The sequence below is a fragment of the Thyridium curvatum genome (genome assembly GCF_004353045.1).
Source record: "Thyridium curvatum strain D216 chromosome Unknown NODE_49_length_306705_cov_73.659816, whole genome shotgun sequence".
NCBI lineage: Eukaryota > Fungi > Ascomycota > Sordariomycetes > Thyridiales > Thyridiaceae > Thyridium > Thyridium curvatum.
The window spans coordinates 256956-282221 of NW_022156804.1; the positions used below are offsets into that span (position 1 = coordinate 256956).

The window sequence follows — 25266 nt, forward strand, 5'->3', positions numbered from 1 at the left end:
ATATTTTTGAGATACCGCCAAGACATTAGGTACTTGTTTAATTCCAGCAACCTCGATATTGAAGAGGAAGATGGAGGTGATGCTACAAATATGTATAAAAAAAAAAAAGGACAAGACCCATATGCAGAGCAAAGTAAGTAAGTAATGATATATGCTACGGGAAAAGAGAGACAAGTCAAACGCTATTAAACATGCAGCAAGGCAACAATCATTTACTCCAGGTCTCTTTATTTTGAGGACTGTCCAAGATCTTATCAGGTTGTGGTTGTGTGTGTGAGCAGGTTGCCTGGCATGGAACACACAAGCTTCCCGTCCCGTCCCATCAGTTTATGTCAACTAAGGGCGGGATCAATTGAATTCTATTCATTGAATTCTAAGGGATAAAAGGGGAAGGCCGCTAGGGGCCGCCAGCCCTTACGGGTGGGCCTAAAGAGCAGTATGATTAGATAAGAGATAGCTCTATATATTAAATTTACTCTAGGGTTATTCTTAGAGAACTAGCCTCTTTTAATATATCTCTTTAAATCTTTAGTTGTTTAATAATGATATATTAAGTACTTGCTCCATTGATACTAAATGCACAGTTCTTGACCGTAGTCCCTGTAGAAATCTAACTACTTACAGCTAACTACGCGCAGCTATTCTGGCTCTGTTTTCCTTTTCAACAGCACTTTCCACCAGTACTTTGTCATCAAGGTATTCAGTCGTATTTCTTCCCTCCAGCTGGGCCCTGACAAATCCGTTGCCGAGCCAATTAAGTGACTTACCTTTAAGCTCATCCTTCAGAACATATTCGTAGTCCTCCCAACGGGGGTGAGACCAAACGTAGATGCCATGAAGAGCGCTGCCCGGCCAAAGCGCGAGGATGCGCCCGTCGCCTTTGTGTCGCCACCAGGACCTGCACTAAATTGCGTCGACGTTAGAGACTTGATTGAACCTTTGATGCAAGTTATGGTCCAGCTTACACTTGAGTTGAAGACTGTTGGTTCAAGGTACTCATCGGTATATTCACCGAAATCCTTGATTACGGCGGCCCTTTATGAATTAATTAGCATGACGAATGTTTCTCTGAAAGGATTTCATTGCTTACTTCACCGTCATAGATTTGTACCATTCTCGTTGTAACTTTTGTATGCACATAATGGCATACTTGGCCACGCTCTCCAAGAAGGGTACCGTGGAGCCAACCCCTGGCCCGCCATTTGGACCTAGCATGACGAAGAAATTTGGCATGTTCTCTGGCACAATCCCTACATAAGACTCGGGAATGTTGTTCTCCCACTGATCTTGGAGATTGATCCCGTTCTTTCCGATAACTGGAAAGTGTTGCTTATACCTTGTTCGTCAATTTCATCATTAGTAACGGAAGCTAGTAAGGATTGATGAAAGAACCGAGGGACATACCCAGCAAAGCCAGTTGCACAGATAATCGCATCGACCTCTCGTTTCTTCCCATCCTCAGTGATGATTCCATCTTCCACAAATTCTTGTATCTGGGTCGGGATGAATTCTACGTTGTCCTCGACCAATGCCTCGAGGTACTAGAATCGGTGTTAGTTAGGAGTCAACCTCAGAAGTTCGGACTTGGAACAGACTGACCCCAGGACCTGGAGTCAGGCGACGGCAGGCTGGAGCGAATGTCGGGCACAGGGCCTCGAAAATCTCGGGTTTCTTGGCTAGCTTGGCACGCATGTGGTCCTCGCACATCTTTTGGAAACCAATGGCACTCGGAGTGTCTTTCCAAAGCACATCTGAAGCTTCGTGTAGGCTGCTTTCGATCTTGCGTCGGTATTCGAGGTACCTCTCGGGATCTCTCCATTGGTCGAGTTCCTCTTGTGGAGTATTCGCTAAGTTCATCTGCATCAGCTCAGCCAACAAGCAAATGTTAGAGCGTTAAGACGCTTACGGTCTCCATTACGGTTCAGTACACCAGCCGCCCCAAGGCCGAATGGCGGAATCCAGGTTTTCCCTTTCATGTAGTGGTCCACGCGTGCAGCTACGGCCTGGAGCTGGGGAAGGATCTGGATCCCACTAGAACCACCACCGATCAAAGCCACTCTCTTTCCTGTCGCATCAAAGCTGGTATCGTAGTGGGCAGAGTGCATCAGCTTGCCTTTGAACTTGTCGAGTCCTTTAATATCGGGCATCTTCCACTTGTTCAGTGCACCCACGGCCTGCACTACAGCATCGGCGGTGTCTGTAACGACCTGGAATGAAGGCAAAGAGTCAGCCTACGCGAGTTGCTTTAGTGAGGGTTGGTCCATACTGACCTCATTGGTGTCAGTTTTGGTAAATGTTACCGTCCATTTGCCCTTTGCCTCATCCCACTCAGCCTTCTCAGCTGTATGGTTGAATTTCATGTACTTATCCGCGCCGTATTTCTTAGCAACGGATTTGAGATACTCCTGGATTTCGGGCCCACTGGCCCAGTACCGGCTCCACTTGGGGTTGCTTTCGAATGTAAATTGATAGGCATGAGATGGCACGTCGCATGCCACACCGGGGTATCTGTCGAATGGGCCTCTGGTAAGCATCGGCTTGCTGTTGAATATATTCGGAGGGAATCACATACCTGGATTCAAACCAGGTCCCCCCGAGGTCTGGATTTTTGTCATAGATCGTGAGCTCAAGGTTTTCAATTTCTCGAGGAAAGAAGATTCCTGTAATGATGCCCGACATTCCACCACCTAGGACAATGACCTTCATGGGGCGCAGCTGGTCAACAGCCCGCCGCGAGAAGTTGTAGGGGTCAGAAGGGTCAAACTCGTAGGGAGCTAGTGACTTTTTCACGCCGTTGGTGGCTGAACTGGCTTTTGTTGGAGCCCACATGTTATGTCCTGGTTATTGTCTGTGTAGCGAAAGCTCTATTGATGCGATTGGCTGTCTCATCAATCTAAATCTCAAACTGCATACTGGCATTGCAATCTTATGTAGCTGGAAAACCAGGACATCTGACGAACGATGACCCCAATGAGTGCCTGGAGTGCAGACTTCGAGATGTGTTCCCCACAATGACTGACTGTATGTTTCGTTACGTGATATGGCGATTTTCCTTCGTCTTCTAACCACCAATGTCAGGTTTTCTTAACAAACCAGTAGTAGCGGAGAGGTTGAAAACGTAACTGACCCGTTTGTCAAGACATCCAGCTATGATTCATGGAATTGACAAATTGACTTAGACGTGGGAATAGTCGCATATTCAAAATGTGATTCCGCTCAAGTGCCAGAGCATGAATTTCCCCGCACACGGCCTTAGTCTCGACTAACGTCCTTTATATCATCACACACCCAGAACAAGCAGAACGTGAAATTATGGTGGTCAAATAACCCTTCAAGGGAAAATTGTCGAACCAGACATTTTACAAGTCTACAAGCAATCACCTTGCAACCATGGCACCCACAGCGTTTATCCTTGTCCCTGGCTCGTTCTCCCCACCCCTCTTTTTCCACAAGGTATCGGAGCAACTGCGGAACAAAGGCCATCAAGTCATCGAAACCAGCCTTCCAACGTGTGTCCAAGACCGGGAGACTCGACCTGTACCAACCTTATGTGATGATGTAGCCATGCTGGGAGAGACTATCAAGGAATGGGCAGACAAAGGATACGACGTGGTGTTGGGCATGAACTCGTACGGTGGCTTTCCGGGCTCAGAGTCTGTGAAGGGGTATTCCAAGACAGAGCGGGCACAAAATGGCCTGAAAGGGGGCGTTGTAGGGCTCGCCTACCTGGCTAGTTTCCTTCCTGATATCGGCGAGAGTGTGGCCTCGCTTTTGGGCGAGAGTATGCCGGACCAGCTCAAGAATCCACAGGTTAGTAGTATGCGGCTTTCTACTTGTAGCACGGCTTACCATTGATGCTGAATTGCTAATCTACTTTTATGGCTAGAGCGATTTCATGGAGCTCAGTAAGGAGGGCGGCGGGAAATGGATTCTCAACTGTCTTCCCGAAAAAGATGCGGATTACTATATGAGTAAAATCGGGTACCACTCTCGCCAAAGCTACTTGGACTCTGTGAGCTATTCTGGATGGCATACTATTCCTACGTGGTGTCTGATTCCCCGCGACGACTACGGAGTTCCGCCAGCTGTTCAGAAGCGGATGTACGAAAGGGCAGCAAAACAAAATAGGAGCCTCAAGCTGGTCGAAGCGGATGGTGACCATGTACCAATGTTGAGTAATCCAGACACAGTTGTCTCGATCCTTTTGGAGGCTGCCGGGAAGGCTTAGTTAGGTAGTAGTTAGCACAAATATCTCGCTGCACTAATTGACGACGAGAGCTTTAAATCTCTTTGAGATCAGCCAACCTGGAGTGCAAGGATGCAGACAGGGCATGGTTTGTAACCTGACAGAAGTTAAGCCCAGTGGCAATCGTGCAGCCAGGCTTGTGTGGAACGCTAGCCGGCTACTCTAAATACTGTGAGCAGGTCTTCCAATGACGGAAAGCCTATCCCTCGCTATGTATTGATTAGGGCGGTATCCTACCACCCAATTTCTCAATCCCAACATATTCACCATGTTTTGACAAATGCCTCAGCAATGGGCAGCGGTCGCGGGGGGGTGGCAGCGGCTGGTGGACGGTGATGCACAGATAAACAGTAGCCGGCACTATGCAGGTATTAGTCACGATTCCTGTAGTCATCAAAATACCCAGATGCAACGTTGGAGCCACTACAGCCTCTCTTGTCGTTCATTGGTTGCTTAAAAAAAAGCCTAAGTCTCTGTAGGCGATTTCGAATCTACAGATGCAAGACATTCCTTCTTACAAACGGAATTTTAGGCACAAATGTCTCCTTTCACCCTTCATGTATCAAGCCAAGAAGAGCAACAAGGGAAGGAGGAGAGTGCCCCAAGCATGCCTCGGCTGTCGATCTAGAAAGGTTCGATGCGATGTCTCAATATTCGGAAAACCCTGCAGCAATTGCTCTATGGACAATGTGGACTGTGTCATTGTTGGCAAGGCAAGGAGGCCTTCTTGGACGTGAGTAGCCGGTCCGGGCCGTCCTGTGCATAGAAGACGCTCACAAAGATGGAATCAAAGGCGCGCTTACAGATCTTCTTCTCCTCGTTCGATGGAACCACCGGGCTTTATACACGATGGACTAGGAAATATCGAAACCGTCGAAAAAGATTGTAGATGCCTGCGAAAGCGCTGCGACCACAGACAATGCACCTTCGTCGACATCCAAGCCTTTGTACGGGCTGAGAGAGAGCACACCCAGTTCAATCGATGTCATAGAAGCCCCAAGACGTTATCATGAAGGCAATCTTGAGGGGGCCGCCTATGGTGACATCAGTGAATGGACGGAGCTTGACAAGCTTATCGAAGACATCAGCAGTCATCATGACACTCCAGGTGCTAATAGACGGAACGTGGCACTGAATTACGAAATAGCTGCTTTTGGCAAAGATTTGAACACAACTGCCGGGTTTGAGGAGGTTATGGACTTCTTAATCGAAGACTGGAATACGGGTTGCTTCAGCCAGGCAGAAGGAAACGGACCACATCTTTAAATATTGTACACCTGTATTTAAGGCCATATTTACCGATGTATGTAGATAGTGACTTGTATGGCAGTATCGATCATTTTGTGCCTCGTTCTTTCTACAGTTTTCATCGTCCTTGTGATAGTCTGATACTCCATGGAGACGGATTTGAAGCACCAACCCGGTGATGTCATTTGCGACGAGGTTAAAACTGTTGACCAGGTCAACTTCTCCGTCACACACCTGTCTGCTCGATCATTAAGCTGACTTTTAGCATTGACTGATCTGCGATGAGGGAAGAGATAAGGCGGAGGAGCTCGCGCCTCATGCTGTAAATCACACCGGTCTCATCATCAGCACTCTTGTTTCAAAGTGCTTTAAGTAAATTATTGGTGAGTAACAGGAGACACTTTGCTCTAGACATAATAGCTGTCTTTTCTTTGGGTTATCAGAGCGGAAAGGTGTCATGGCCAACCAAACCGTCCCCATAAGAACATAGGAGTTTTCTTTAACGGGTACAAGGAATTGACAAATACGGGAGCTGAACGTGTATCCATCACGATAGGTCCACCACAATCCGTCCACGCAAGTTGCCAGCTCCCAAGTCCTCAAAGGCTTTGGTCAAATCTTCGAGCTTTCTGATTTCGACATGAGCCTTCAAGATTCCTCTAGCAGCAAAGTCAAGAACCTCGGCCGCCTCGCGCTGATTGCCAACTGCCGATCCAACAATGCTTTGGTTTTGAACGACCAACGCAGATGGGCAAGCACCAGCAATTGGAATCAATGCGCCCTCCGGAACTCCGACACAGACCACAGTACCGCTGAAGCGCAGGAAACCCGTCGACTGTCTATAGGCATGATTTGAGCCGGTGCAGACAATCACGGCGTCAACACCAAGTCCATCAGCCAGTGACTTGACGTGGTTTGAAATTCCATCATCTTGACTGAACCGAGTGACATCGACGAAGTGTTCAGCTCCCGACTCCATGATGATTTCACCCTTGGTTCCTTGGTCAATTCCAATGACACGCAGCCCCATGGCTTTTGATGCGATCTGGCAAGCGAGGTGGCCCAGCCCGCCACCAGCCCCTGAAATGACGACCCAGTTTCCGGGTCTTGCCCTGCTACGCAACAAGGCAGAGTACGCTGTCAGGCCCGCACAGAGCAGAGGAGCAGCTTCAGCGGAATCAAGACCATCTGGAATCGGCGTAACATAGGCGGCTGGTCCGAGCACGTATTGCTGGAAGGTACCTGGGGTGAAATAGCCAGATATTTTGGCATTGAAACATACCCCATCTTGCTGCTTAAGGCAAGGTGCTGACAGGAAAAGAAAGGGTCAGCATAAGGGACGGTTGGTGAAGAACAAAGCCAAGATAGACAAATGAGAACCGAAGAAAGGTAGAGATGGTGAAACATGGCGCGGTGGTCTGGAAGAGCCACAGGGAAAGGTGCACTCACTACATCTGCCGCATGCGCTAGAGATCCATTTGACTCCTACACGATCATTTATCTTGATCCCGCTAGAATCTACTCCTGGTCCCATCTTCACGACGCGTCCGACTCCTTCGTGCCCCCCAACTTGACCTTCAGGTACTGGGTAGGGAAGCACCCTCCACTTCAAGACGTGGTTCATTAGTCGAAAAGAATATTTAAAAATTAGAAGAGAGAGTGAAATAGACATACAGAGTTCGTCATGACTCCCAGATCAGAGTGACAGACGCCAGAATGTGTTCTATCACACATCAGCATGAGTTCAATCATGGGGTGCATCCTAGAAAACTGAAAACCAGCGAAGGTAAGGGATATTTCGCCATACAGTTTAATGAGAACTTCTCCCGGCCCAGGCTCTGGCGTATCTACTGTGATGATTTTGGTAGAGATAGTACCTGGTTTGTCGTAAACCGCGGCCTTGTGATTTGAGGGTACTTTGGGAGCTACTGCAGCCATTTCGAGATTTCACGCAGTACGGGCGTTGTTTGTACTCTAGGTAGGTCTGTATCGTAATGCGCGTACGCCAGCGAGTAACCTGTTCGTGTGTCAGATCCAAGATCAACCTCTAGAATGAAGGTATGCACGAGGGCAAAAGAAAGAAAGAGAAAAGCACAAAAAGTTTGAAATTTCTTCAAAAGTAACATGTTCGCTTGGAAATAGCCTACACGGAGTGTCATTTGACGTCCCATGGGCAGTTCGCCAAGATGAGTTAGCAAAGAGTGCATGCCGTAATCGTAAACGCACTTGTGGCAGATCGTCGAGTGTGACTACAACTAGTGTTACGCAATCACCAATGGTGCGATATGTGACACGTAATTAGAGAGGTGTCTTGAACTGCCACATTATGCCTTTTTTGATAGGTGAGCGATGCGCATAAGTGATCGATGAAGCAGAAAGCCGAGATTGGTACGCAAGATGATTGCATTGGCCCTAATGACAATGGACTACCGCAAATCAACATTGCTGAAAGTGTGTGACGCACATGGTCCCTGTTCTCGGAGTCTTTAACAAAAAGATCCAATGAAATATTTGGGCTGCGTCAGCTGCCTCTAGGACATCATAGGCTTACACTCCCTGCTTGTTGACTGACATGTAAGATCAAGAAAAGACAGGAAAGGAGGCCAGAGAGTGTATTGGCCATGTGTTAAATAGGCCCATAGACTAAGTGTGGTGATAGTCCTGACAGTGGAGAACTTGGACAGGCCATTTGTACATATCAATTTCCCAACCATCGACGGTTGCTGAACGAGAATTCGTCGCGAAGCTGACTGCTAGTGTCGTTTATGTATGAACAGCCGTGACCGTTATGCTCTTCAAGAACTTCATAGGAATGCCAACAACCTTGTCGCGAATGTAATCTGCAAAACCTTTCCCTAATGAGTCCAGACGAGTCGAGCTGCTGACTCCGGTGCCCAGTATGCCGTAGATCACAAAATGAACAGCATGCAGGTTCTTGAACTCAACCCTTTCTAGAAAGAGTTCCTCACACCAATCATCGCCGATGAGGGCCTTCATTCTTGCACACGTCATGAAAGACTGCAACCACGGCCAAGTATCCGCATCTCTCACAAAAAGTCCGATGTTGAGGTTGGCGCCCTTGTCTCCAGATCGTGCAAGGACAATATCACCCAGCCTTGCACGCTTTGTTGGTCCGAAAATCTCAAGATCTGCTACCAAAGCAGTCTCGTAGCTGTCCCGGCGCCCAAGCTTTTGGTATCTGGGCGGGTGACCGCCATCAATGGATGAGTAAATTTGCCCATCTTTCCCAAGGAAATTGACAGTTTCTTTCAGCTCAGTTTGGACCACTAGGGCAGGATAATATTGGTTAAAAGGAAGCGGAAACCCGGTCCTGAGATCGAACGAGAGATGAAATCCTAAGTGAATTAGCTGTTAGCTTAGATACGGAAATGATAGCCGGCATCTTCGCTGTTGACTGTGGCGTACCTGAAAAGTGTTGCATGCCATATTCTTGTATTGTCTTCAGCAGCATGTTCAGCGGCTTCTCGGAGACAGCTTGAGCGAAAATACGACAATAAGTTGTGCTTCTCAGCTGTGATTTCGGGTTTGCCTCATTGACCCCGACGACTTGAAACTCAAGACAGCTGAAGTCGTCAAGTACGCACGACTTTTGCAAGCCAAAACGGATCTGCTTCTCGTAGATTGCCCATTTTTCTGCAGTTGCATATCCCGTGGCGTTTAGTAAGATCTGTGACTGAAACCCTCCCTGGAAAAAGATGGCTAGTTTAGTTGTCGGGCTTGGTGGTTGACCACGAACTCCAGTCATTAAAACCCTAGACAACAAAGTTTTTAGTCGTATAGCGAGGAAGGTTTATGTGACTTTAGCGCGCCTTACCTGTCAGTCCCAATTGATTCAATCCTTACATTGTCCAGTACCGCCGTTACATCACTATTGAGATAAAGATTGCCTTGTAACTCGTACAAGAATTGGCATTTGACCGTGTCCACTGTGATCAGTCCCTTTGTGTTTGCGTGCTTGCACACTACAGCGGCTCCGTCATTACCAATTTCAACAATAGGAAACGGTAGATCTATGAGAACTTCAGGGTCAACCTCGTAAAAAGCAGCGTAATTGGCGCCAGTGATGTAGGAGCAACACTCAATCAAGTGGCCAGCAATCAGGGCATGTGCCAAGTTATCATAATCTTGGTCACTCCAAGAGTGCCAGAACCATGCCGCACCAATGACTGGCGAGGCGTCAGCTACTCTGCCACAAATGATGATATCTGCTCCATTCTCAAGGCCTTTGACGATGCCTCTCGCCCCTAGGTAGGCATTTGCGGACACGATGGACGACGCAGCTGGGTCGCGGGCAAAATCCCTAACCACTGCCTTAATAGATACCTGAGGATTCCCACTGTCCAAATGGGCGGGGATTACTCGGGTTGAGTCAATGTCAGATTTTATCTGCTCATACAGGTCATCCCCTGAGATGAATGCGATTTTGAGGTCAAGCTGTCGCTCTATAGCCTTCGCACTTATTAGTGGGCAGAGCCCCCAGGTTGGTAGGAGGTGAACTTACCAGCTTTCGGCACTCCTCCGCCAGACCGGCGGGATTGAGAGACCCTCCATTGATGATGACTTTGATCCTTTTTCTGGCGATCAAATCAATGCTCTCTCGGAATCCTTGTAGGGCGTTTGGGTCGTATCCTGGATGCTTGCCTTGATGGTAGGCGGCCGCATTATCCGCTATGTTCATCTCTTGAAAAAACAGTGAGCTTCTGACGCAAGGATAGGCAGATTTTACGTACCAGCAAGATAGTCACCAGTGATAAAATCGACGTCTCCAAGTTCGGCCTGCCGCCGCATTTGATAGCCAGGATCACCTGCATAGCACGTCAGCGAGATGGTCACTCACACCCACGATGTGCTATTATTTACCGCGTGCTCCCGAACAATTGGCAATCCTGACCGGTCGTTGCCCCCGCTTATCCCACCTGGATGAATAGTCTGCCATTTTGAATAGCTCTAGTGTCCCGCGTGTCTGGATGAAAGAGGCGTGGTTTTGCCACGGATGCAGAAAGATAATGGGAATCGTACGACAGGGAATTCATGGAACTTCCAGTTTATAATATAGCGAGGTCCCACAATCTGTAAATGAAATAGTTTCGAGCTTGTGTCGAGGGCGATGACAATTGGGCATGAGCTAAGCTAGCATGACAAAAAAAAAACAACGTGTGGTTACCTCAGGCTGTTGACTAACATAAAGTTAGTCATAGGGACGTCTCTTGACTTCCCTTTTCAAAATACTTGAAGCCGCGGGTAGCGTTTCCATCGCCATTTCCAAGGGTCTTACATCATTTGACCACTAATCCAATCTCAAAATCTTAGACAAGACCTCACCACAGCCAAGCCGTCAACCCCCAATCTCCACACTCTCCATCATGATATCACAAGATACATACTCTAAGCTTGATGAGGCCAGGAATGTATTTTTCAAAGGCATTCTTGAGAATCCTCTCATAAGCAAGGATCTGCCCGCCGAAGCTGCATCATGCGCTGCTAGGATTCACTTTAGTGGCTCCAAGGAGCCCATGATCCCAATAAATTGGCGCCTGTCCGAGAGCATCTCGGCGCTCAAGGCCTTTGAGGCGACACTCCTGAATGTACTGTTGTTGAGGAAGTATGGAGTTGAGCCACCTTGTGTCGCCATCAATACGTCAGTTTCTGCCCAATCTGACGAGTTGCGAGCTGAGTATGACTTACATTGCCAGGAACAGTGATCATGCTTCACTACTTATCATGTCTGCTCTTCTTTATGACATAGATCCCAATGATAAACACATTACATTAGCGTCAAATGCAACGCCCGAAGGGAGAAAGGACTTTTACGAATGCTTTCCAAGGTACAAAAGCACCCCCACGCAAGATCTTGTCTATCTTGAGGGCTAAAGGGTCGAAACAGCTGGGATAAGGGAGACGCTCACGAAAAGCTACATCGCATTGCTGCCACGAATATTTACAAAACCAAGGATGGCCGTTTCTACCATTTACATGGTAGGCATTATCCCCACCAGACTGCCGCACGAGGACTCCTTGCAGCGAAGGCTTGAGTCTGACTATTCTATAGGCAGCATGAATCCGGATCCTACCATTCAAAGCTTGAGTCTACCCCTTCAACGAGATACCGCAACATACGACGATGCCCTCAAGCCGTACATTCAGGCAGTTTCGACCAAAACCGCCGAAGATATGGACAAGCTTGAAAATGATGACTATCGCCAAGCCGGTACCATATGCATGACCAGCGACGAGTATTTTGAGAGCGAACATGGCAAAGCTAATGCCAGCGTCGGTTTGTTTGAGATCGAAGCCTACCCTAATGCTGCACAAGCCCCATGCTGGTGGCTTGAGACACCCCATACGTCTGCGAAAAGGCCACTCGCGGGCCTCAAGGTCGTCGACTTGACGCGGGTTATTGCAGGACCAGCCGTCTCCAAAGGTCTGGCCGAGCTTGGTGCCAGCGTCATGAGGGTTACATGCCCCCGATTGCCGGACTACACTGCGCTCCATCTGGATCTCAATTGGGGCAAGTGGAATTCTAGTCTTGACTTCAAGCTGGATGAAGAAAGAGAGAAAATGAGGAATCTCATACTCGAAGCCGATGTTATCGTTCAAGGTTATCGACCAGGTGTTCTGGACAAGTTTGGCTTCGGCCACGACGAGATCATCCAGCTTTGCGAATCCCGTAGCCGAGGCATTATAGTTGTCCGCGAGAACTGCTACGGATGGCATGGACCGTGGGCAGGAAGAAGCGGCTGGCAGCAAATCAGTGACGCCGTAAGTTGAGTAATTGCTTTTCACTTGGCCAGCGGATTGGACGTGCTAAAACACCAGTAGTGCTGTGGAGTATCAACTGGTTACGGCAGGGCTATGGGCCACGATGAAGCTGTCACACCAGTCTTCCCCAATAGTGATTACTGTACTGGAGTGATTGGGGTTGCCGGAGTCCTGCAGAGCCTGTTGAAGCGAGCAAGCGATGGTGGGTCTTACCGCGTCGATGTAAGTTCATCCGAGTTCGAGGTTCTACAATGGTGCTGAGACTTCTACTCTTTGATCTAGATCTCTCTAAACTATTATTCACAATGGCTGGTGAGATCCTGCGGAACATATCCTTCCAAAGTCTGGCAGGAGCTCTGGAAGAGAAATGGGCAGCCCGTCTTCCGACACTATCAAAATATGACCCAGACAATCCCAGCTGTCCTCAAACTACTGATGCAGCGTCACGGCAGCTCCCTATTCCGGCCGGGATTTTTTGAGGAACGCCCTTGCCCCAGCATAGGCTACAATATCAAGGTACTCAAGCCTGCTCTGCAGTACCCAGACGGCGAGGTTGAGTTTGGTTTCAACGTGGGAACGAGGACCAATGGAGTAGACAAGCCATATTGGCCTGAGGATCTCGCATCAGAGTTTGTAAGATAAGAAATAGGTCAAAGCCTTAAATCACGCCAGGAAATCGAGTGCAACCTTGATTATCTCATCGGATTTAATAATTGATCGCGGGGTAGTAAGCTTCAGATAAAACATTGAAATGTACACTTTAAATCGTCTGGGTCGAGAACAAACGAACTATTCTTTGAAATGCCGCAACTGCGCTCACGTGTATGACTTAGAGTTTTGAGAAATGAATAATCCAACATCCTCATAGTTACTGGCCGAGTTCAGCTCGTCCCACCGTCTGCTCCAAGATCAACAAGTGGTGAATCTACCTACTGCCAAAAATACGAAATGAAGCCTGCAGCAGCCAAGGCACATAGCGCTGTCCCAGAAATCAGCGAGCGATATCCTAAAAGAGTTCCCTCCACGATCCTGCCGATACGTAGCTCCCCTTTGGGCACATTGGTTGACTGGCCGTTGAACTCAAAGTCGGACCAATCAACTGTGGACATCAACTTCTGGTATTCTGTTACTGGTCCGCTCCAGTTGTTTGTGACGAGGCCATCCTCAGTTTTGTACCAGCTGCTGCATCTGGGGTCGGCAAAGGATGAAGTTGCGAGGTCGCTCTGCAACTTCTTATTCCAGTCGCTGATCCGCTCTGGTCTCGGCATCAAGGACAGTGCTTGGCCGCGATGCCGAGCACTGACAACCTCTTTCACAAGAGGGATGAGGTACCGAACTTGGGCTTCGATCATGAGAATGATCGAATTGTGACCTAGGTTCGTATTTGGTCCGTAGAGCATGCCAAAGTTTGGGAGGCTCTCCACGGTAACTCCGTAGAGCGCCATGGCGCCCTTATTCCAAATCTGGTCCAGCGACCGTTTTCCAATTCCGTGTACCTTGATACCGTGCATAAAATTCTGGGTCGAGAATCCGGTAGCCAGAATAATGAGGTCAAGGATGATGGGCTCCTCTGGCTCATTAGTGTCGTGGCCTTTAACAACAATGCCTGTCTGTGTAATGCGCTGAATATTTCTGGTTTCGAGAGTGACATTGGGCAGATGTAAGGCCGGATAATAGTCATCACTGATGAGAATACGCTTGCAGCCAGGAGGATAGTTCGGAGTAAGGATTTTCCACAGGTCGGGGCGGTCTGGTAGCTGAGACTGGATGAAGTTTTGACAGAATTGGGCCAGGTCGGAAGACTCAGTGGAATGCCTCTGGATCAACGCCTGGTAGTATACCTCCCTGCTGTCCATGGTCTCGGCCCTTAATCGGTTCATGACGAAGGGCAATCTTCGAAGAAGAACCTTCTTCCATTCACGCACAACCTCGTTCATTCTTGGAATCACCCAGTTGGGCGTGCGTTGGAATATAGTGAGATGAGAGGCTACCTTGGCCAGCTCGGGAACTACTTGCACTGCAGTCGCACCTGTCGTACCGTGTCAGCTAGAATTTTCAGAAAGAGGGCCATTTTAAGGTTTTAACCGTTGCCAATGACGCCCACACGCTTGCCACGGAGATCATAACTCCAGTCCCATCGTGCAGAGTGCATGATTTTGCCCCGAAATTCGTCCTCTCCTGGTATTTTAGGATGATGCGGTTCATTGAGTTGACCAAGGCCAGCAACAAGGAAATCGGTACTCAGGGTGTATCGCTGGCAAGCCTCAGCTTCCTTCCCTGACATCACCCTAACAGAGACGTCCCATTGTTGTGCCCTCTCATCCCACGTTGCTTCATCGACGTGCGAAGCGAATCTCACAAATCTGTAGAGATCATACTTTCTCGCTATGCTTGTCATATAGTCCTACAGATTGTCAGACACCTGGGCGATTGCTGTTTAATCTCACGCCGCTGGGCCACAAGGCATACTCACAAGAATCTCTTCTTGCTCAGGAAAAAGCTTCGACCAGTGGGAATTTTGCTCGAACGAGAAACTATACAGACGAGATGGGACTAAATGCAGGTGTCTAGGTGTCAGTTGGGCTGTCTATTTCGCTTTAAGCTCTTCTTCTCCCCCGTCATGCGCCAAACACCCGCTTTCACTTACTATCGCAGCAGCATCCTGGATAGGCATTATCCTTCCATGTTCCGCCGAACCCAGTGCTTTTTTCAAGAATGACAAAATCTTCTATCTTCTGTTCGAGCAATTTGATAGCCATGCACATTCCTATCATTGTTCGTTCGCGTTAGCATCTTCACCTTCATCAGGAGTTGGCACAACCAGGTGCGTGAAAAGACTCACCTGAAAAGCCTGCCCCAATAATCACCACAGCCGATCTTGTAAATCCACACTGTTGTGCAATATTGCTTCCTCCGCCATCGAGGTGGACCATTATGGGCAGCGGCAGAAAATTATCAACTTGATAAGAAGCTTTCAATGCTTCAGTAGTCGGGGACAGCTTACAAGCCCGGTTCCTGGGCCAGCAATAAGACCGGCTTTTGTGGCTCTCATGTTCAGTTAGCATGGTTTCCACTGCCCAAACAAAACCATTAGCGGATGACACATGCAAGTATTAGGTCACCGCCGAATTACGGGGACGGACAATCCCTGGAGCTTGTCAGTGGGCCGAGCGGGAAGAACAGAGTTGCGTCACTCGATGTGAGGCGGCCCCTTCCATAAAGATCCGAGTCTTTGTCAAGAACAGCCCAGTCAGTAACACTTCAATTGGTTATGCCGATACGGAACCATGTGGATGTACTATGTAGCGTTAACATAGAAGAGATGTCACGTCAGACCAGGTACTCTATGACAGTCACGTTTCTGAAAACGAAACATAGTATTGCCTTGTGGAACTATCTTTTTTTTTCACTACTATTTATTTGACTTATAAATCCTAGACAACCGCTTGAAGTGTGTCGTGATACATTTTGATCGTTGTTTCTGTCAGCGCAACAGGGGCGTCAGTCTCAGTCGATATTCGGTAAGACCTGCCCTGTGCAACCAGAGTCTCGTGTCCGTCAAACTTGAGCTCGGGCCAAGCTTCAAAGAAGCTTCTGTCCAGTTTCCAGGACTTTGCAGCATACAATCGGATACTATGCGAGAGCCTTAAGGCCAGCTCTGGTGTTGCAAGAATCTCGGTGAGACTGGTTGCGAGCGTATTATCGGTCAGCAACGACTGCCGCCGCTCCCGTCTCTGAAGTGTCAAGTTCCCCGTGGCCGCAATTTCCTGCCAGTCATGCCCCGCGGCTACTTCGTCAAATACTTCTTGAATACTCGTATCTGAAGAACTGCTTCCTGTGTTCAACAAGTCGGTGCTCATTGGAACATCTGCGACTGCTGCGACTTCAGGCCGGGGCATATAAATTGCCTTGAAGACGTTTGAAACCCCAAAGTAAGCCTTACCTGGTGGCTCCAAGGGTAAAACTTTGGAAACATCATTGACTTCAATAGCGTAGCTATTCAGAAGATCACAGAACAGCCTGTCGAGTGCTACCCCACCATTGTAATACGTCAACACCCGGTCTCTCAACGCGCTGTAAGGCACCAAGTCGATCAGGGCTGAATGCGGGACAGTGATCTGAAGTTCGGTTGGTCTCCAGTCTGGCAGCATACCCTTGTAAGTCTCTGGCGACGGGTAAAGGCGCCATGTGAGAACGGGCATGATGATTTCAGGAGCCTGTGTTCTGAACCAAAGCGGGACAATGGGGGGCCACGCATTGTGAGCAGTGAGACTCATGATGCTAGCGCACAAACGATGCAGCCTATTTCCTTGTGTCAGTATCCTGGAAGCGGAAAGGAAAGACCGGGTACACCTGAGAGCCTACCGTCGACGGGATATCTTTTCCGGTGCGGTGGTGAGTCGAAGACGAATGTATGCCTCCATGACCTCAATATGCTCAGAGAGCCTGGACTTCATTAGAAATGACCCACCAGGTGTTTCACTACTGGAAACAGGATGCAGCCCCGGGGGTATGGAAATCCCGACTTGGGGCGGGACCATTGAGATGGCCACCGATGTCTGCCGTTCCCAGTCATACATGGTGGCTTCCTCCCCCTGAATGGCTCTTGGGGACTCGGGTCTCTCTTCATTGAAATTGTACAACTCCATTCCTTGGCTCGAGGCCACGAAAGGTAAGCTGCAAGCAGTCGAGGCACTGTACAGATTGTGGGCATTGAAGTCGGTCGCACTGTTTTGTGGTGGAAACTCTGATGCCAGTTCAGCCTGCTGGTGGTAGGCGACAGGGCGTAGAGGGCCGGAGCTTGATCCAAGGTTCATGGGAGACAACTCCGGCAGGTCTGCAGGCTCGTCTAGCCAGTCAAAATGACCTTGATACTCATGATCTGGGTCTAGGACATCCTCAAGACCAGGACCTTGCCTCCCGTTGCAGCCTGTGGTGAAGTCGCTCAATTGGCTTTGAAGAGCTATGTCGTTCCTCTCTGGCGCACTGGTAACTGTGGGCTGTAGAGAAGGGCGGGACAATGGAGAGTGCCTGTGCACTGGAGAGCCATGATCAGGTCCTTCCAGTCTCGAGTTGGCCTGCTCTGTATGGCCTTCTATGGCGGACTCTTTGGGGCTCGTTTCGGCAAAGGCTTCAGGCGAGTTGGAACCTTGGCTAGGGCCAGAGTTTGCTGTGCTCTCGTCGTGGTCTTGCTCCTCACGAGCCAACTCTTCAGGTTCATTCTTGTCAAGAAGTCTTCCAACTTCTGCCCCGATACTATTAAGGGAAATGGACAGCTTGATGACCTTTGATCGTAACTTGAGCATTTCCTTTCTTAGTTGGGCTGCTTCTTGTGACAGAATCCGGTTCCGTTCGCTCTCCGACTGCGAATTCAATTTCGACCGCTCCTCCAACTCTTTGATGTACATGGACCTTCGCTCGCGGAAATGCCTTTGGGATAATCGGTTTCGCATCCGCCTGGAAAGATGCGCCGCGCTCGTTAGCACACACATTGACTACCCTTGGTCTAAGCTATGAAGCTTCTGTGGCGAGGTGCGCATACTTCTTAGTGGCTTGATCCAGCTCGGAACGGGCCTCGACATCTTGATCTCCCTCGGAAGTGCTCGGTCTTTTTCGTGAGCGTGGCATCTCAACCCGACAGATGTGGTGATATTCTTAGGAAAACCTAGGTAGCAATCGTGCGATGAAAAGGATGTGTCAAGCCAGTGAACTGGACGGCCGTGGCGATTGCAAAGTCACATGGTTCGTGGCCCTGCTTGCTTTGCATGTTGTCAGAAGGGGCTGGTCTTCTACGAACAACCCCCAGGGCCAAATTAGCTGGTGGAGCAGTTCGTGCCTAAACACACCGCCCTTTACGGACACCCCTCGAAGGCGCATCCCCTTTGCGGGATTTAGGTACCCCTTTAGTCTCTTAGGATCAGACACCTCAACGAACAGAATTCGATTGATCCCGACTTTGGTTGACACATGTATTCTTCCGAGGTTGCCCACCACCGCGAGAGTGGAGCGGAGATAGCGATCATCACTGGGATGGCTTTGTCTCCCCGCACCCCAAGCCCCCATGGGGAACCTCCAAGTGCGCTAATAACGCACTACTCGCGACAGCTAGAGCCATTAGCAATGCGACCTGGTCCCTTGGTGTCAATGCTTAACCTCATTCTGGTCACTCTGTTATGGAGAGACACGGGCGTAACGGATGGAGACCTTGTTGGTCGGGGTCCTGTTTTGACCCGACCCCTTCTTACATCACCGACCTGAATCTAGTTCCAGTTCCAGCCCTCAGAGTACACTGCAGGGTGGTATTCTTTTGCGACGGAGTGCTTTTGATGCAAACCATTCCAACAAGTCACCATGTTGGATGTCGTACCTGGTGTTTGAAAGTACACAACTGCTAGGGCCAGACAAGACTAATGACTGGGGATGAGATAGGACCATAATCAACCTCCGATGTCGCCTTGTTCTCAGAAGGAACCCACAAATCGCGGACGGAGGACTGAGCTAAACTTACATGACGGTTGGAGTATTCCTCCGATTAGGTAACCAAAGACTGACACACCTTGCAGGGATCTCGGAGTTTGAAAGGCTGACCCACATTTATGACCAATACAGTACAATGAAATACAATAGAGACACAGACGTGCGCAGCATGGAGCTGACAAACCTGATAGTAGGGTGACGTGTATCTTTTGATTATGTTGTTTTCTATTCTTTTTTTTTTTTTGGGGGGGGGGGGTTTTAGAATCATCAAGGCAAGCTCATACCTGTCATAGATGCGGGCAACCGAGGGATGTAATAGAGGAGATAGGCGCACTACAAGATCGTCGGGAACGCCAAACATCGATACACCGATCAACCGAAGTCTAGTACCATACACAGCTTGTGTTTCTCACTTGAAGATGCCTATAACTACTCCTGCTCCTTCGCTTTCTTTCAACCGGTTCTTTAACATCATTGCTGGTGACCGTTCCGAGACTAAACAAAAGCGTCATGGCATTAACCCCTCGACTCTTGAGCCATTGGAGGACGTCCCAGTAAGCGGCCCGGCTGATGTTGACTCGGCCGTCGTTTCTGCCCAAAAGGCAGCAGTAGGTTGGCGTTGCACACCCTTAGTTGATCGCCAAAAGGCGCTCCTTCTATACGCCGATGCGATCGAGGCACAAATGGACGGCTTTTCAAAGCAACTAGTTACGGAACAGGGCAAACCTGTAGGTCTTCCCAGAGTAGAGAGCAGTTGAAGATTGACAAAGCTGACGCCATTGTTCTCGTTTGAATATTCCAGGTTTCTGCCGCTGTAACCGAATTGCAAGAATCTGTTAAGTCGATAAGGGGCATAGCCCAGCTTCCCTTCTATGAAGACGAGGTGATAGAGGACACTGAGGAACGCCGTATAATCACCCGATATGTACCCATGGGTTCGTTGGTCTTGATACCTTGTGTGAGCTGCGTTTGTACTGACAAGGGCTGCGACAAGGTGTTGCTGTGGGTATCATTCCTTGGAATTGTACGTGACACTTGCCATATTCTGAAGCGCTCATATTAACAATGACATAGTTCCCATTCTCATGTGTATGTTTAACACCTGTCCCTATCCAAATCAGCTAATAGGTTGGGATATCAATGATGACAAGTCACTGACTTGATTGACAGACGCTTTCAAAATTGGGCCAGCCCTGGTCGCTGGATGTCCCATCATCATCAAACCGTCGTATGTTCCCATACGCGGCATCAAAGTCAAGATACTCGGACACTAAATACTCCAGGCCCTTTACCCCGTACTCCGCTATCAAGCTGGTTGAGCTTGCTCAGGGCTATTTCCCTCCGGGCGTTGTGCAGGTTCTGAGCGGTGATGACTCACTTGGGCCTTTGCTCACTGTCCATCCTGGCGTCAATAAGATTAGTTTCACCGGCTCAACCGCAACTGGCCGTAAGATCCTCGAAAGCAGTGCAAAGACGCTGAAGAGAGTGACCTTAGAGTTGTACGTGCAGCGCTACCCCAGGTCCACGCGGTACTGACTCCGTTTAGGGGAGGAAACGACTCAGCAATTGTGTGTGGCGATGTTGACATTGCAACAGTGGCGCCTCAGGTAGGTGTTCTACGGTGTGTACCGCCCAGGTTGTCGTCGTGTGAACTAATTCGAAATAAGGTCACTGCCTTTGCTCTCTACAACTCCGGGCAGGTCTGTGTTGGCATCAAGCGCGTCTATGTGCATTCATCCATTTATCGAAAGTTCTTAAACGCCATGGTCCAGGCGGCAAAGTCTTTGGTTGTGGCAGATGGTTTCAATGAGACAGCTTTCACAGGGCCTATACAGAACAAGACACAGTATGACCGTGTACAGGAGTTCATTCGCTCAGTCCGAGAGGGCAATTATGAAGTGGCTCTCGGCGAGGAAGAAGGGATCAATTTTCCTGGCAAGGGTTATTTCATCAACCCCATCATCGTCGACAACCCCAGTGAAGATTCAAAAATAGTGCAGGAAGAGCCCTTTGGTATGCCCTTTCCAGGTGTGGACAGCGAGTAAAGTGTTAACATTCCGCTATAGGCCCTATATTCCCTGTGCTCCAGTGGGAAGATGAAGAGGACGTTATTCAGCGAGCCAATGGTACAGAGATGGGCCTAGGAGCGTCTATCTGGACCCATGATCTTGACAGAGCCGACCGAATGTCGAGGAAACTTGAAGCTGGCAATATCTGGATTAATTCACACATGGCAATTCACCCGAGCGCGACCTTCGGCGGCCATAAGAGTAGCGGTATCGGGTCGGAGCTCGGCATCGACGGCATCAAGTCGTTTTGCAACACACAATCAGTGTATACCTACAAGGCTCACTGATTAAATATGTTTAGATCTCTTGCTAGTCCCAGATGAATTAGCTTGCCCAAATCATAGACCATACCTAAAAGCCGTTATAGTGAAGTCTATGAATGCCGTCATCAACCCGCCAGGCAGGAAAATAGCAGCAGACACTTAGTGCCTTCCAGATGCTCATTTTGCAGATGAGATCACGTTCTAGCTTATTGCACATGGAATGTGATATTTACGGCTGCTGCAGAGTGTGATTTGGATAGGTAAAATTCAACAACTTATCATAACAATGGCCAGGGACTGTTTAGTCTTCTAGTGTGGCTCATTTGCACTTTCCAAGCCTTGAACTGGGTGGTAATCTTTTGATTCGTGGTCCTAGTTCTCCTATATAGCTTCCCTCTCAGGAGCAGATCTAGTGATACCATACTACATGACCCAACAGAGTGCAGACTTGAATCCAGGGTGTTGTATTGGTTGATGACAGTGCCCAAGTTTGATTACATACTTATGGAGGCCAGCCGCCATTGACAGGCAGGACTTGTCCAGTTATGTAGGACGATTTCTCACTGAGGAGGAAAATGATGCCATCAGCAAGCTCGTCTGCTTCGCCCCATCGCTTGAGAGGCACTTTAAGGCGGGCCATGTCCATGATTGCACCCCTATCCTGCTGACCATAGACGTCGTCTTTCGACTGCTCATTGTTATCCGGCATCTGAACGCGAGCGAGGGGCGTGTTGGTGGCTCCGGGTGCCACCATGTTTGAACGAACACCATAAGGTGCCCAGTCTAGCGACCAAGTTCGGGTGAACCCGAGCACGGCATGCTTCGCACCGGTGTAGGTGCAGCATTGTGGAAAGCCAACTAGGGCGGCGCTAGAGCCGAGGGTGACAATGTTGTATTTGGTCTCCTTAACAGCAGCATCGGGAGCTGCCGGGTCATTCCGGTCTCTGACCCTGGTGAGGAACTCGGTAGTAACGTGGTAACACCCCAAGGCGTTAATAGAAAACGTTTTGTGGAATACTGCGTCGCTCTCGATCAATCGGCCCTGGTCATCCTCGGGGGCAGCACCAGCCGCGTTGACCACCCCGTAAATGTCTGGACTGACCTTGTCGATCTCCTGAAAGGCCCTGCGGACCTGGTCGCGGGAAGTGATATCCACGGGGATATGCGTATATAACTTGCCAGACTGTGGATAGGGCTGGTGGCCGGAAGCCAGCGGCTGGATGTCGATAATATGAACTGTGGCGCCTACTGCTAACAACTTGAGGGCTGTGGCGTGACCCATCCCCGAGCTCCCGCCGGTAATAACTACAGTCTTGTTACTCAGCCACTCCGTCATTGTAACGATCGATAAGATGATTGTTTTCGTGTGCGCGAATATTGGAATGAATAATAACGAATAGTCAATATTATTATCATACAGGGACCTCGGTGAGCCTTAAATGACTTGAGATCTCTCCCAATGTATCAATGTATCGTTGACAAAAGGCCTTGTTAGGTAATTTGAACCTAGTGACTAGAAGTCTGGCCAATGGTGACATAACAGTATCTTATGTAATAGGCTGCGAAGTGTGGGGAAAGCTGCATCCTATTTGCCGTGGAAGGATTTATGTCAGAGGATCTTACTTGTAGAGTACAACGACCCACCTGGTATTGGAGATTTCTCTTTTGCCAGTGTGCCTCAGGCGGATATTCTATCCGAGAATTTAACACTACTGGCAGAGATTTTCCCGCTGGAAAGTGAGGCTGACCAGGTAAAGACGTAATAGATTGACACATTCATTCATGCCCGAAGATGACTTTAAACTATGTTGCAACTCCCAAGGCCACAGCGACCGATGAGGAGACAGCAATATATTATACCCAAAGCCACTCTTCTAATGCTCACAATGCCGTCGGCTCGAGGCAGGAGCTTGGAGATGCATAGGTAGCTGCTTCCCATCCCGAGGTAACTCGATAGCTGGAACCACGTGCAATCGTTGCCTCGTACCCATCCCACTTGAGCTCTGGGTGTTTGTCGTAGAATATAGGATCAAGCCGCCACCTCTCGTGAGCCATGTAGACCTTGAGGTGGCGATACAGTCGTTGGACCAGCCGTGGTGAGAACAGTAGTTGGGCGAGTGGGACTGGTTCCCATATGCCGTCACCAGAACAGGCTTGCTGGCAGATTTTGAAGGTATCTGGGACAGGTAACCTATACATCTGAAACAACCCGTCCAAGGTAATATCCCTGAGTTCAAGGACACTCCCGTCATACATGGTCTCGGTACCTCCTTCAGCCGTTGTGTGGGACAGAGCACGGTACAAATTGCAAACTCCCAGGAACCCAGGGCCTCGCTCCACGCCCGTGAGAATAGTTGAGATGTCAGCCACTTCGATGACGGCATGTTCAAGGAGTTCTTCAAACACTTGACCAAGTGACGGGCTCCGATTGTAGTGTTGAATAAGGCGATCTCTGAGAGAGGGAAATGCAACCCAATCAATAATGGTGGAATGTGGGGTGGAGAGTTGTAATTCAGACGGTTCGAAGTATGCAGGCAGAGCATGCGAAGATGAGCTCTGGGACTTCTGGGCTAGCCGCCACTGCAGAACCCTCTCAACAAGTGAATAGCAGTAAGTAGAGAACCACATAGCCGGAGGCAGCGACGATAAGTATTTGGAGAATAACAACATCGCCGTCAAACAAGCCTTAGATATCCTAGATGGAAACAACTTCAGCTCAGTATCACAAGAGTCTCCAAAGGTTGCATGAGAGAAGGGGTCAATAGAACCGTACAAATTGTCTTTAGTGATAGTGCCAGTCAACTTGATGAAGTCCGAAATAGTGGTGACCATCCCATCCACTCGCTCGGCGAGTGATGATGACCACCCAGAATCGTCGGTAAATTGATGGTGGAGCACAAGATAAAGTCTTCTCAGAAGAGGAGCAGTACCTCCGTCAAAAGTAATCCGAAGCGAAGATTCGAAGAACTCCAATTGGACCCGCTGGCTCTCGCTGCTCGTCAAGGAATCAAAGGATAGAAGACAATCGGATCCATTGATCGAGTTCGCAAAGTTCTCACAGCCCATATCTGAAGGTAGTCAGGTGGAAGTCACGGCGCCTGTGGCGGCGCTGAATAATCAAGGGCAAACTCACATGCGTTTGAGCCGTGAAGTGCAGAAGGGCTCGCATCAGACAATAGATCGGTATGGACAGGACGGGCGTCGAAACAATTCGGCCCCTCCATCACTCCCCAGTGTACTGGCTGGCGTATATCTGCAATCATCTCGTTGCCGCCCAGGTTGATGCTCGCGCTTGAAACGTTTACTGCGTTTGGATGGGTCGTGGCTGATACATCAGCGCTGAGATTGCGAGCCATGCAATCCTAAAACAGAGTCAGCCTGTACACAACAGTATAATTGAACTGAAAGACAAATGACTTTATGTTCACTCCACCCACTACTCCATCTATCATCGCTGGGATCACTGATTGCCGTCTCGAGGCTGTCTCTAAGCGCAGCGATTAAAGACTCGCAATGAGTCAACTGTGATCTGAATTTGTTCAAGCAAGCCCTCAATCTTTGGTTCTCCTGGGCAAGTCTCGCACTACGTTCATCTTCTGCCATCTGCAGAAGTTGAACACGTTCCTCTAGGTCTTTGATATGCCTGTTCCGTCGTTCCCGAAAATGTTGTTGGGAAATGCGGTTACGAGAACGACTATTGCGAATGGCGGTTAGTTCTGTGGTAGGATGGAGATAGCAGGTAGGAAATCCAGATACCGTTTCTCTCTCTCATCCTGAAGGTGGCTCATATCTTCAACTATCACCCCGAGTTTAATGATGAGATTATGTATAGTTCTAACGCTCCATGAGAAATGATAGTACTCAGAAGCAGGAGAATGGGGTGAAGTCGCAGTTTCCCCGCCTGCATAAATGTGGAGTACCAAGGCTAATGTGGACTCCGGCTCTCTGAAGAGTCGAAGAAGGATATGCACGTGATAACACAAACCATTCCCGAGCTTCACACCAATTTAGTCATCCGTTATGTGGATACGAAACTCAAGTGTCAGTTTGTCTTGAACCCACCCAAGTCTGCGCTCAGATGAGATCTGTCTTCATTTTAAAACACCCAATGAACTCTATCTAGTGATTTATGGGGATTACTTTTAGTATCAACATTTTGTTACCCTCATCCTGAAATTTCTTA

At 48.9% G+C, this 25266-nt stretch overlaps 10 protein-coding genes across 10 annotated transcripts; 3 read left to right on the plus strand and 7 right to left on the minus strand.

Moving 5' to 3' along the window:
- Positions 1-397: 397 nt before the first annotated feature.
- E0L32_007893 (uncharacterized protein) lies at positions 398-2829 on the minus strand (the record flags this gene model as incomplete). Its single annotated transcript, XM_031142688.1, has 9 exons — positions 398-426; positions 768-903; positions 966-1035; positions 1091-1336; positions 1405-1541; positions 1600-1847; positions 1907-2231; positions 2271-2523; positions 2573-2829. 9 exons carry the CDS (start codon positions 2827-2829, stop codon positions 398-400), a joined length of 1701 nt encoding a protein of 566 aa, XP_030993185.1.
- Positions 2830-3390: 561 nt separating this feature from the next.
- On the plus strand, positions 3391-4228 carry E0L32_007894 (uncharacterized protein; the record flags this gene model as incomplete). The annotated part of the gene is made up of 2 exons (XM_031142689.1): positions 3391-3810; positions 3887-4228. The coding sequence occupies 2 exons, from the start codon at positions 3391-3393 to the stop codon at positions 4226-4228; spliced, it is 762 nt and encodes a 253-aa protein (XP_030993186.1).
- A 1813-nt stretch (positions 4229-6041) lies between these two features.
- Positions 6042-7432, minus strand: E0L32_007895 (uncharacterized protein; the record flags this gene model as incomplete). Its single annotated transcript, XM_031142690.1, has 3 exons — positions 6042-6736; positions 6944-7100; positions 7169-7432. 3 exons carry the CDS (start codon positions 7430-7432, stop codon positions 6042-6044), a joined length of 1116 nt encoding a protein of 371 aa, XP_030993187.1.
- Positions 7433-8257: 825 nt separating this feature from the next.
- Positions 8258-10451, minus strand: E0L32_007896 (uncharacterized protein; the record flags this gene model as incomplete). The annotated part of the gene is made up of 6 exons (XM_031142691.1): positions 8258-8850; positions 8921-9267; positions 9330-9964; positions 10017-10195; positions 10246-10320; positions 10376-10451. The coding sequence occupies 6 exons, from the start codon at positions 10449-10451 to the stop codon at positions 8258-8260; spliced, it is 1905 nt and encodes a 634-aa protein (XP_030993188.1).
- Positions 10452-10878: 427 nt separating this feature from the next.
- Positions 10879-12916, plus strand: E0L32_007897 (uncharacterized protein; the record flags this gene model as incomplete). Its single annotated transcript, XM_031142692.1, has 6 exons — positions 10879-11153; positions 11209-11340; positions 11400-11491; positions 11565-12274; positions 12335-12496; positions 12557-12916. The coding sequence occupies 6 exons, from the start codon at positions 10879-10881 to the stop codon at positions 12914-12916; spliced, it is 1731 nt and encodes a 576-aa protein (XP_030993189.1).
- A 287-nt stretch (positions 12917-13203) lies between these two features.
- E0L32_007898 (uncharacterized protein) lies at positions 13204-15207 on the minus strand (the record flags this gene model as incomplete). Its single annotated transcript, XM_031142693.1, has 4 exons — positions 13204-14303; positions 14360-14659; positions 14922-15041; positions 15117-15207. The coding sequence occupies 4 exons, from the start codon at positions 15205-15207 to the stop codon at positions 13204-13206; spliced, it is 1611 nt and encodes a 536-aa protein (XP_030993190.1).
- A 501-nt stretch (positions 15208-15708) lies between these two features.
- Positions 15709-17580, minus strand: E0L32_007899 (uncharacterized protein; the record flags this gene model as incomplete). Its single annotated transcript, XM_031142694.1, has 2 exons — positions 15709-16576; positions 16640-17580. 2 exons carry the CDS (start codon positions 17578-17580, stop codon positions 15709-15711), a joined length of 1809 nt encoding a protein of 602 aa, XP_030993191.1.
- A 1590-nt stretch (positions 17581-19170) lies between these two features.
- Positions 19171-21107, plus strand: E0L32_007900 (uncharacterized protein; the record flags this gene model as incomplete). The annotated part of the gene is made up of 9 exons (XM_031142695.1): positions 19171-19479; positions 19554-19686; positions 19734-19775; positions 19826-19840; positions 19922-19979; positions 20035-20250; positions 20298-20358; positions 20419-20764; positions 20818-21107. 9 exons carry the CDS (start codon positions 19171-19173, stop codon positions 21105-21107), a joined length of 1470 nt encoding a protein of 489 aa, XP_030993192.1.
- Positions 21108-21585: 478 nt separating this feature from the next.
- E0L32_007901 (uncharacterized protein) lies at positions 21586-22419 on the minus strand (the record flags this gene model as incomplete). The annotated part of the gene is made up of 1 exon (XM_031142696.1): positions 21586-22419. The coding sequence occupies one exon, from the start codon at positions 22417-22419 to the stop codon at positions 21586-21588; it is 834 nt and encodes a 277-aa protein (XP_030993193.1).
- A 545-nt stretch (positions 22420-22964) lies between these two features.
- On the minus strand, positions 22965-24149 carry E0L32_007902 (uncharacterized protein; the record flags this gene model as incomplete). Its single annotated transcript, XM_031142697.1, has 1 exon — positions 22965-24149. The coding sequence occupies one exon, from the start codon at positions 24147-24149 to the stop codon at positions 22965-22967; it is 1185 nt and encodes a 394-aa protein (XP_030993194.1).
- Positions 24150-25266: the final 1117 nt, after the last annotated feature.